An 11632-nucleotide genomic window follows, 5' to 3' on the forward strand; every position below is an offset into this window, starting at 1 on the left:
GATCGCCTCCGTCTGGCCCCGCCCACGTGTCAAGCCCCGCCTCCCGGACCCAACACCCCTGACCTCTGGGAGAGCTTCAGCCTGGTCTCGCCCACTCTCCAGGACCCACCACCCCTGACCTCTGGGAGAGTCTCCGTCTGGCCCCGCCCACCCGTCAAAGCCCCGCCCCTCCTGGGTCCATCATCCTTGACCTCTGAGGGCCTTCTCTTGTCCCCTTCACAAGCCTCCCTGCTCAGCCTGCTGGCCCTGGTCCCCTTTGATGATGGTCCACATCTCCACCACGTTCGCAGAGAGGGCACATGGGTGGCACGTGACCACCCCCGTCCTGAGTGCCCGTGGCTTCCAAGAAGGCAGGGAGGCTATGGCAATTTCTCTGGTTTACGTATTTTCTTCTTTTCCTATTATTTATGGGAAACCTTGTGCCCTTGATTTCTACCCCTGGAAGTCGCCAACCACAGCAGACATACACACGGGTGGTTTGTCGGGGATTTGTTCTAGAAGGGTGCACACTGATTTATCTCTACTGAGGGAAACACACAAAATGGAGCATTACTCAGCTCAGAAAAAAGAGGGAAACCTGGAGACATGCTCCGACGGGGATGGGGGGTCCTTGAGGACAGCAGTCAGCACCGGGAGCCAGACCCAGAAGGCCACACAGCCAACGAATCCGCCCTCACACCACACTGTAACCTAAGTTACAGAAAGTCGGAAGTCCGAGAGCGTGGGCAAAGGGCCTGTGGCAGGAGGAACTTAACGTTCTCAAAGGATGCGGGAAAGAGCCTAGGAGGTCTATGAGGGTCATGGAGGAAAAAAGAAGTACAACAGATCGATGTATTCTCTCATACTTTTGGGGACCAAAGTCTGGGCAGGATCGGATCTTTATGGACTCAGGGAGGATTCTTCACTGTGGCTCTTTACCTTCTGGAAACTATTGGCAGTTTGCATGAAATTATCAGCTTAGCCTCCTTCTTCCCAGAATCTCTCTGCCCCTCACTGGGGATTCTAGACTGGGCTCTTCTCTAACCACGCCCAAAGTCCATCCCTGGGGGATTCTAGGCGGGATTCCACTCTGACCAAGCCCACAGCCCCTCACTGGGGATTCTGGGCGGGGCTCCACCTTGACCACGCCCCCAGTCCTCTTTAAATTTTAGTGGGGCGGGTTGTGTGCCAATGCGCGTGCGGATGACAGCCGCTGACGTCACGCGTCTTCCCCAATGGTTCTCCCCAGGTTCCTTCTGCAGGTACACACAGTCACATCCTGGCCCCTGCTATTCCTTCCGACGCTTGCAGAGCAAGCGCTTTGCCCACTGAGCCATCCCTACGAACCCCTCTTCTCACTTTTGAGATGGGGGTGTCAGGCTGACCTTAGCCTCACTCTGTAGTCCTGCCTGGCCTCGAGCTGCAATCCCCTGCCTCAGCGCACTCAGCAGTTGAGTCCAGGATGCAAATTCTTCTCTCAGCAACTAGAATTCCTCTGGAAGCCTGCAGGGGGCGCAGTTCCCGCGGCAGCGCAGATCCAAGCCATCTAAAACAATAACTAGCTAGGTCCGCGGCACCCCAAAACCCAGCGTCATCCTGGCTTACCCCTGAAGGGGGATCTGAAAATCTCCATTTCTCTGCCCTCAAAGACGGTTTCAAGGGCGCCTCCCCCAGCCCCCCGCCCCGCAACCAAAGAGCCCTGCAGGCTCCCTGTCCCCACCCCCGTAAGGAACCAGGCCACGGCTGTTTGTCCATTTATTTATTTTCTCTCTTGTGATTTTGCATAAGTGCGATGCACCATCTCCGAGGATTTTTTTTTTTTTTTGCACCTGCTCAGGACTTGGCTGGGAGATATGCTTTCCTTTCAGCCAATCGGGAGAGGAGGATGCGAGCTGGGGGGCTGGAACTGTCTATCAGGCCTGGGCCCGCCCCCTTCACACAAAAGCAGCTTCCTTCACTATCTGGGGGCAGGCAGAGCCTCTGTCATCCGGAAAGGAGGAGAGCCAAAGCCACGCAGGCTCGGGGCTGCAATGGCGGGGGACACGGAGACCGTGTGGGGAAAGGGGTGCTGCTACTGACCCGGGCACCCCCTTCTCTAGCGGGGCCGGGGAGCTGGGGTGCCGCTGGCCACGTCGCCCTGGGTGACCTTCCTTGGATGTGGACCTACCCCTGAGCATCCTTCCGCCAGGCCCGGGCCTGGGTACCACCCGCGAGATGCCCGCCTGCATCCGCACCCGGCCCGCCTTTGTGTCTCAGTGACGGCGCGGAGCCGCCGCCGAGGTGAGTGGGCCTTTAACACTCTGGCAGTGTAAATTGTCTTTTTCACCCCTGTTCGCAGCCCAGCTGGGGGAAAGGTTTATCCGGGAGACGCTGGCGGCTCCCGGAATGGCTGCTGCGATGGGGCGAGCAACCGGGACTTGATCCTAGGTGGAGAATGAAGAGCCCCAAGGATTAAAACCCCAGCTCCGAACCGGAGCATCCTGGAGGCGGTAAACCTCCCACGCGGTGTCGGGTGCTTTCTATTTATAACCCTGACTGCGGGCATGGAGACATCAAAATTGCATATACATTGAAAAGGACAGATTTTTAGCAGTAGCTATAGGGCCAGGGATTCAAGACAGACCTGCGCTGTCTTTCTGGAGTTGCCAGGGATTCCTGGTCCCCCGCTGTCGCCAGCGCCCAGGAGACCCACCACACCCTGTGTTTGGAAGTGTGTAGATGGGGTCCTCCCCCTTTGCGTCCGGCTTGGCTCGGCAGGAGGCACCGGTGTCCCTCTCTGCGCAGACACAATGGACTGGACTCAGCTGCGCTGGGGGAGTCCTGGAACACCCAGGGGGAGTCGTGTTTTCTCCTGCACTGTGCGTTGCTCCTCCATGAATGGCGGATGACATTCTAGTAGGCCCGCTTCCCCTCGGGTCATACCTGCAGGTCCCCGCCGGCTGGGCTGCGGGAGACACACCCCAGTCAGCAGCTGCAGATGGCCTGCTGGGCACTGACAGCTGCCACGGGCAAGTGGCCCTTGTCTCCGGATCAGGGAACAGATTAAGGATGGCCTCCCGTGACCGGACCATGGAATCATGTTGTTAAGATAGAAAAGGAGAGGGGGACCATGATTTCACAGACGTGGCCCTGCGGGTGCCGAAGTTTGGTCTGGGGTCGTCCTTAAGTTGTGTGTGGGGTGTGTGTGTGTATTGCAACACTGGCCTCTAACACAAAGCACGTCCATCCATCAGACAGTCTGGGGAGTTCACACAGCACCCGGATGGAGCGCAGGATGGTAACTGCTGGCCATAAAACCGTGAGGACTTAAGCTTGGTTTCCGGCACTGCAGAAAAGCCTAGTGCGTGGCTTCTGGGAACCCGGAGCTGTTGCCATGCCGACTGTGCTCCCTGGAACCCCGGATACTGTGCACACACCCCACACACAGACAGAACAGGTGACTAATTAGAAAGGTGACCAAAGATGGGCAAGGTGGCGCACACCTTAAATCCCAGCATTTGAAGGCTGAGGTGGGACTACATGCGTTCCAGGAGAGCCAGGGTTGTCCAGACAGCACGGCGCGCGCGTGCACACATACGCACGCACGCAAGCACGTGTGCGCCTGTAATCACAGCCTGGCCCCAGACATACATGCAAGCAAAATACACACACACAAAATAAAGTTGGGGGACAAAAAAGTAATCCCATACCTGAGGAGGCAGAGATTGGGGGTCTGGGGCTCTGTGCTTAGTTTCAAGTGTAGAGAGGCCCTGCCTCAAATACAAGGTAGAGAGTGACCTCTGACCTCTATTGACATATACATACCTGCAAATACACAAACAATTGGTTTTTATGGAGTGAGGGAACCAGGGGTGATAGGCTTGGAGGACACCCATTTGCAGACAGGAAACCTGAGGTGCTGGCAGATGAAGTATGGCGGTCATACACGCTGAGTAGCTGGTTGTCTCTTCCACTTCGTGGGTCCTTCCGGCTTGGTGGAAGCTGCCCTTTCAACAGCCCAGGACTGGAAGTGGGGGTGGACTGGAGCAGGTGGAAGCGAGTGAGAGAGCAGTCCCTCTCTGGAAGTGACTATCACAACGTGGAATGTTAGTCCTGACACTCATTCGTACAAAAACGCCTGCACTTTTTTTTTCTTTTTTTAAAATTTCCACCACAGTTGAGATCCAAGGAAAAGGAAGGCGATTAAGTCAGCTTGGTTCCAGGGCTGCTCTAGAGAAGGTGGGCTTGAGAGATCTCAGCGGAGGGGGTCTGTGTCTGGGGGCTCAACTCCTCACCTGAGTTTATGCGCAGACTGGGGCGTCCTAAGCCCCGTGTGTGTCCTCCTGCCGTGGGATGGCTCCGTCTTACAGGCAGACCGGTGTCATAGGTGGTGGCTGTAGCCATGGCTATCTAAATCGCTCTGTCTTTTCTTCCTCAGATCCTCTTCTGAGGTCAGCCAAGCTTCCAGTCGCCTTCTCTTTCCAGCTCCCATGGGGACCACGGAAGCCACGCTGAGGATGGAAAACGTGGATGTGAGGGATGAATGGCAGGATGAGGATCTGCCCAGGTGAGGGCGCCAGCGTCCCCGTTATTGGGACTCGCTGCTCTCGGCAGCTTCCACAGATGCTGATGGTGACGGAGCCTTCTGGAACCTCTTCCTTCAAGACTCCCAGACAGTGAATTCCTGTAGCCAGGCTGGGAGTAATAACCTGGCCTCGCAGCCAGCTTCCACAGAGAATGCCAGGGAATGAGTTCTGGTCAACCTGGGGTGCAGAACAAGACCCTGAATCGAAAGGAAAATGGAGGGACATGGTCAGGGTGGAGCCCCGCCTAGAATCCCCCAGTGAGGGGCTAGGGGCGTGGTCAGGGTGGAGCCCCGCCCGAAATACCTGGTGAGGGGCTGGAGGCGTGGCTCTTCTGAAAGGCTTCTTTCTATATTCCTGAACCATCCTTTCCAAGGGAGAGCTGAGTTGGGGCATCACTGTCTTGATCTGATGGCATTTTATTTTTCTTCTTTTCTCTCAACCCCCTTGACTGAACCTGCCGACTGCATTCCTCCTGCTGCCTGGTTCCTGGGGTTTCCACAGACCTCTTCCTGAAGACACAGGAGTGGGGCTGCTGGAAGGCGCCGCAGAAGACTCTTCTTGTAAGCTTACAGAGTGCACAGAAATGCGAGCTTGCTTTCAGGGTGCAGATGGTTGTCCGGGGCTACATGCAGGGTGGGGCGTCTAGCAGGGGGCTGTAGTGCACCTGGTTCAAAGGGGTAAGAGAACACCCACATGAAGACTGCATGGGTCCTACTGTGTGTCCTTTAGCTGGTTTCCCGATGTCTCTGTGCCTCTAACTCGAGAACTAAATGAAGGCAGTGCACGTCCAATGAAGAAGCTTGGGTGGGGGCTGGAGAGATGGCTCAGAGGTTAAGAGCACTTTGGTTGCTCTTTCAGAGGTTCTGAGTTCAATTCCCAGCAACCACATGGTGGCTCACAACCATCTATAATGATATCTGGTGCCCTCTTGTGGTGTATAGGCACACACGCAGGCAGAACACTGTACTGTATACATAATAAATAAATAAATCTTTAAAAAAAAAAGAAGCAGCTGGAATGGCTGAAACTGGGGTATGGCTCAGTAGGTAGCACACTTGCTGTTCTTCTCCAAGGACATGAGTTCAGATCCCCAGAACCTCAGGGCAGGGGAGGATATCAGACATGGTGGAGTCATTTGTAACTTTAATACTGCAAAGGAAGATGCCTGGTACTCTCTGCTCCCTGGGGCCTTCACCAGTGATCGTCAGGGTCAGGGAACAAGGTGGAGGGGACTGAGGAAACACTAGAGGGCGCTGCCCTCTGTACTTGTACATACCGTACCTTTTCACTTAGAAAAATATGTATTTAAATTTGTGTCTGGATATGTCAGGAGTCCAAGAGGCAGGGGGATTGCTGGAAGTTCCAGGACAGCCTCAGTTGTGGAAACAGACCTTATGACTAGGCCAAGTTATAGGGATGACGAGCTCCTGAAACCAAGGAAGAATTCACCAGACACTTGTCAGCATTGACCACCAAGGTCCTGGGTGTGGCCTTCTTGCAGAAGCAGACCTAATTAATTGTGTGCCAATGTCAGTGACATGCCCCTGTGTGTGTCTTCCTTCAGATCTCCCCTCCTCATTACTGTGTAGTTCTTGGACTGGAATTCGGAATTTAATACTGAAGCATTCCAATGGCCCCTCACTGGGGATTCTAGGCAGGGCTCTACCCTGACCACGCCCCCAACCCCTCACTGGAGATTCTAGGCAGGGCTCCACCCTGACCACGCCCCCAGCCCCTCGCGGGGGGGGGGGGATTCTAGGCGAGGCTACACCCTGACCCACGCCCCCTTTCCCCTCACAGGGGGAAATTCTAGGCGGGTCTACACCCTGACCACGCCCCCATCCCCTCACGGGGGGGGTTCTAGGTGGGGCTACACCCTGACCACGCCCCCATCCCCTCACAGTTTTTACATTCAATTCACACGGGGTCTTGCTAATTGTCCTTGCATACTGAACTCATCCTGTGCTCTGGTTGGCCTCAAGGCATGGCAATCCTACTCTCTAGGCCTCCCATCATGTTCAGCTAAACAGTTACCCTGAGGACACAGTGCGTGACTCAAACTCCAGCCGAGGCTCCTTCCCCGTGCAGGGAACACCACACCGCGCCCGTCCATCTTAGAGTCCCAAACGTCATAGTCTATCCCAGAACCAAAGGGGAGATTTGGTTCTCAGCCAAGCGTTCAAGGCCTGAGGTGATGCTGCTGGCAGGAACCTGTGAAAACAGTAGAGTGACCTCTGGAGGGGCCAGCATGGGGTCCTTGGACATGGAGACCTGTAGTAGGAATTTTCTTTGGGCTGGCAATCAGTTCCCAAATAAAGACACAGAGATTTATTAGTTATGAATGTTTGCCTTAGTTTAGGCTTGTCCCACTAATTCGTTTAACTTAATTTAACCTTTTTCTACTCATTGACATTTTGCAGCAGGGTTCTTTTCTTTTTTTTTTTTTTAGATTTATTTATTTATTTATACAATATCCTGCCTGTAGACCAGAAGAGGGCACCAGACCTCATTACAGATGGTTGTGAGCCACCATGTGGTTGCTGGTTATTGAACTCAGGACCTCTGGAAGAGCAGTCAGTGCTCTTAACCGCTGAGCCACCTCTCCAGCCCCGCAGCAGCGTTCTTTAGACAGGGTTTCTCTGTAGCTTTGAAGCCTGTCCTGAACTAGCTCTTGGAGACCAGACTGGCTTCGAACTCACAGAGATCCAACTGCTTCTGCCCTGGGATAAAAGGTGTGCGCCACCACCGCCCAGCTTGCCTTTCCTTTTTTCTGTATGGCCCACTTTCCTGCTTCCTCTGTTTCTGGCTAGCTGGTCCCTGGTATTTCCCTGGCATCTCTTTTTCTTTCTTCCCCTACAACCTATATTTCTCCTCCTATTTACTCTGCCTGCCTGGGAGTCCCATCAATACCTCCTCCCTATCTATTGGCCATTCAGCTTTTTATTAGACCAATCAGGTGCCTGAGGCAAGCAAGGTAAAACAGCAACACATCTTTACAAGATTAAACAAATATTCTGCAACATTTTCACCTTTTGTCTAAATAGAAAAGGTTTTAACTGTAACCTAGTAAGACAATAAGACAAATATCAAGCAAAAACTGCATTCATAATGTCCAGTCCATTTGTATTTGACAAATTCAAAGAAAATCTCCATTATGTGTCCTCTTGGTGCGCTCACAGAGCGCTTTCTGTCCTAATCTGTATCACAACCCTAAACCATCTTTCCAGACCTCAAAACATTTTCACAGATAAACAATTTAAGTTTTATGTTTCTTAACCTCATAAACTTTGTACCTCTTATGAAAGTTTGTTTCCTGAATTTCACAACAAGGAAAGCTGTAACTATAACTATCTAGTCTTCAACTCTATCAGACCCAAGAAGGAGATAATATTACCTGACTAAATAGGAGGCACAGAGCAAGCAACTTCCAAAAGTTTAGAAACGACATGTTGCATGATGTTTTACTCTTTTGGTTTTTTTGGGGGGTCCACCACCCAACTCCCAGATAAATCACACAGGAAGGCTTATTCTTATCTATGCCTGTCCTGCTTGTTTCTAGGAAGCTTCTCTTTTCTTAACTTATCCACACTAGTTTTTCCTCTGGGCTTTTACTTCTGTATAGCTTCCTTTCCTTCTTAGTCTGTGACTGGCTGGGGGACTGGGTTCCTCTTTCTTCTCTCCTCCCATATTTCTCCTTCTGTTTATCCTCTCCCTGCCAGCCCCGCCTATCCTTGCTCCTGCCTCGCTATTGGCCGTTCATCTCTTTATTAGACCATCAGGCACAGTAACGCAGCTTCACGGAGTTAGAGAAATGCAGTGTAAACAAAAGTCGTACACCTGGAACTAGTATTCCCCGATAGTGACAGGGACAGCTGGCTGCTTGGACAGCCACCCCAAGTCTTCTCTGTAGCATTGAGATATCCATCTTCTGTTTATGGGTCTCCAATATCTGACAGCTATTTACTATGAAGCAGGAATTTTGAAGAACTGTCTCACTTTGTTTTGGCAAATTGGTAGTTACTTTTTTGTGTCCTGTATGTCCAGTTTGGCCAGCATGCTGTCAGCAGTCAGGGCAAGGGCAGTTTCTTGTCCAGTGACAAACTTTTGTCATAAAGAAATCAGACTCCCTGTGGAGGTTCTTAAATGTCCAGTGTCATAAAAAGCCATTATATTATTAAAACAACTTAAATGTCATATTCTGAAGATCTCTAAAATGTTTGAAGATGACCCATCTGTCTAAAACATCTGTTTGACCTTGAAAACATCACTAATATGACAAGTTTAATTGTTATACATAACTAACTACTACCCTACATTTCTTAATTATTCCAAACAGTTTGTAATAATAGCTTTCAAGAACTAGAGTGTTACATTACATTTTAAATGAGCTGCATAGGTACAACACCTTAAACAAGAGCAGAAACATATATTCAGTATAACAAAGTAAACTTAAATTTGCATCAACATACAAAAATCCATTCCATTGTAAAATATTTGAGATGATTAATTATCTTTTTTTAATTGAGTATTTTTTATTGATTTTTATTGAGCTCTACATTTTTCTCTGCTCCCCTCCCTGCCTCTCCCCTCCCCTCTTCAATCCTCCCCCAAGTTCCCCATGCTCCCAATTTGCTCAGGAGATCTTGTCTTTTTATACTTTCTACTTCGCATGTAGATTAGATCTATGTAAATCTCTCTTAGTGTCTGCATTGTTGTCTAAATTCTCTTAGAACTTAGATTGTGGTTTGTAGGCTGGTTTTCTTTGCTTTATGTTTAAAAACCACCTATGAGTGAGTACATGTGATAATTGTCTTTCTGTGTCTGGGTTACCTCACTCAATATGATGTTTTCTAGCTCCATCCATTTTCCTGCACAATTCAAGCTGTTGTTATTTTTTCTGCTGTGTAGTACTCCATTGTGTAAATGTACCACATTTTCCTTATCCATTCTTCAGTCGAGGGGCATTTAGGTTGTTTCCGGGTTCTGGCTATGACAAACAAAGCTGCTATGAACATAGTTGAGCACATGTCCTTGTGGCACGATTGAGCATCCTTTGGTTATATACCCAAAAGTGATATTACTGGGTCTTGAGGAAGGTTGTTTCCTAATTTTCTGAGAAATCGCCACACTGACATCCAAAGGGGCTGTACCAGCTTGCATTCCCACCAGCAATGCAGAAGTGTTCCCTTTTCCACACAACCTCTCCAGCATAAGTTGTCATCAGTGTTTTTGATCTTGGCCATTCTTAGAGGTGTAAGATGGAATCTCAGAGTTGTTTTAATTTGCATTTCTCTGATGACTAAGGATGTTGAACATTTTCTTAGGTGTCTTTCAGCCATTTTAGATTCCTCTGTTGAGAGTCCTCTGTTTAGGTCTGTACTCCATATTTTTATTGGATTATGTGATCTTTTGGTGTCCAATTTCTTGAGTTCTTTGTATATTTCAGAGATCAGACCTCTGTCTGATGTGGGGTTAGTGAAGATCTTTTCCCATTCTGTAGGCCGTCATTTTGTTTTTGTTTTTTCAAACTACTTTACTGCTCTTCTTTTTTTTTAGATTTATTTATTTATTATGTATACAGTATTCCTTCCATGTCTGTCTGCAGGCCAAGCCAGAAGAGGGCACCAGACCTCATTACAGATTGTTGTGAGCCACCATGTGGTTGCTGGGAATTGAACTCAGGACCTCTGGAAGAGCAGGCAATGCTCTTAACCTCTGAGCCATCCCTCCAGCCCCCTGTCGTTTTGTCTTGTTGACTTTACAGAAACTTTTCAGTTTCAGGAGGTCCCATTTATTAATTGTTTCTCTCAGTGTCTGTACTGCTGGGATTCTATTTAGGAAGTGTTTCCCTGTGCCAATACGTTCAAGTGTACTTCCCACTTTCTCTTCTATAAGGTTCTGTGTGACTGGCTTTATGTTGAGGTCTTTGATCCATTTGGACTTGAGTTTTGTGCATGGTGATAGATATGGGTCTATTTCTATTTTTCTACATGTTAATATCCAGTTATGCCAGCACCACTTGTTAAATATGCTTTCTTTTTTCCCTTTGATATTTTTTGCTTCTTTATCAAAGATCAAGTGTTCGAAGATGTGTGGATTGATATCTGGGTCTTCTATTCAGTTCCATTGGTCCTCCTGTCTGTTCTTATGCCAGTACCAGGCTGTTTTCAGTACTGTAGCTCTATAGTAGAGTTTGAAGTCAGGGATTGTGATGCTTCCAGAAGTTCTTTTATTGCACAGGATTGTTTTGGCTATCCTGGGTTTTTTTGCTTTTCCAAATGAAGTTGAGTACCATTCTTTCGAGGTCTTTGAGGAATTTTGCTGGATTTTGATGGGCATTACATTCAATCTGTAGATTGCTTTCGGTAAGATTGCCATTTTTACTATATTAATTCTGCCTACCCAAGAACATGGGAGATCTTTCCATTTTCTGATGTCTTCTTCAATTTCTTTCTTCAAAGATTTAAAGTTCTTGTCGTACAAGTCTTCCACTTGTTTGGTTAGAGTTACTCCAAGATATCTTATGCTATTTGTGGCTATTGTGAAGGGTGTCGATTCACTGATTTCTTTCCCAGCCCTTTTATCATCTGTGTACAGGAGGGCTACTGATTTTTTTTGAGTTAATCTTGTATCCTGCTACATTGCTGAAAGTGTTTATGAGTTGTAGAAGTTCCTTGGTAGAATTTTTGGGACCACTTTTGTAAACTATTATAACCGTCAGCAAACAGTGAGAGTTTAACTTCTTTTCCAATTTGTATCCCCTTGATCTCCCTTTGGTGTTTTATTGCTCTAGCTAGGGACTTCAAAAACTATATTGAATAGATCTGGAGAGAGTGGACAACCTTGTCTTGTTCCTGATTTCAGTGGAATCACTGGAGTTTCTCTCCATTTAGTTTGGTGTTGGCTGTTGGCTTACTGTATATTGCCTTAATTATGTTTAGGTATGTTCCTTGTATCCTGCTCTCTCCAAGACCTTTATCATGAAGGAATGTTGTATTTTGTCAAAAGCTTTTTCGACATCTAATGAGATGATCATGTAGGTTTTATTTTTCAGCTTGTTTATATGGTGGATTATGTTGACAGATTTT

General features: G+C 48.7%; 1 protein-coding gene across 2 annotated transcripts in view; it reads left to right on the forward strand.

Annotated features, from left to right (window-relative positions):
* Positions 1-1932: 1932 nt before the first annotated feature.
* The window catches only part of Atcay (ATCAY kinesin light chain interacting caytaxin), a 26102-nt gene continuing 16402 nt past the window's right edge, over positions 1933-11632 (forward strand). Inside the window, exons 1-3 of one of the 2 annotated variants that reach the window (XM_087909350.1) lie at positions 1933-2259; positions 4397-4525; positions 5046-5104. In XM_087909350.1, the coding sequence (XP_087765476.1) occupies positions 4449-4525; positions 5046-5104 (136 nt within the window). In that variant the 5' untranslated portion in view covers positions 1933-2259; positions 4397-4448. Of the gene's footprint in view, positions 2260-3271; positions 3416-4396; positions 4526-5045; positions 5105-11632 lie in introns of those variants that run through there. The other variant, XM_087909351.1, reaches the window with a different exon arrangement.

This window comes from Myodes glareolus, chromosome 8 (assembly GCF_982192425.1).
Source record: "Myodes glareolus chromosome 8, mMyoGla1.1, whole genome shotgun sequence".
Lineage (NCBI taxonomy): Eukaryota > Metazoa > Chordata > Mammalia > Rodentia > Cricetidae > Myodes > Myodes glareolus.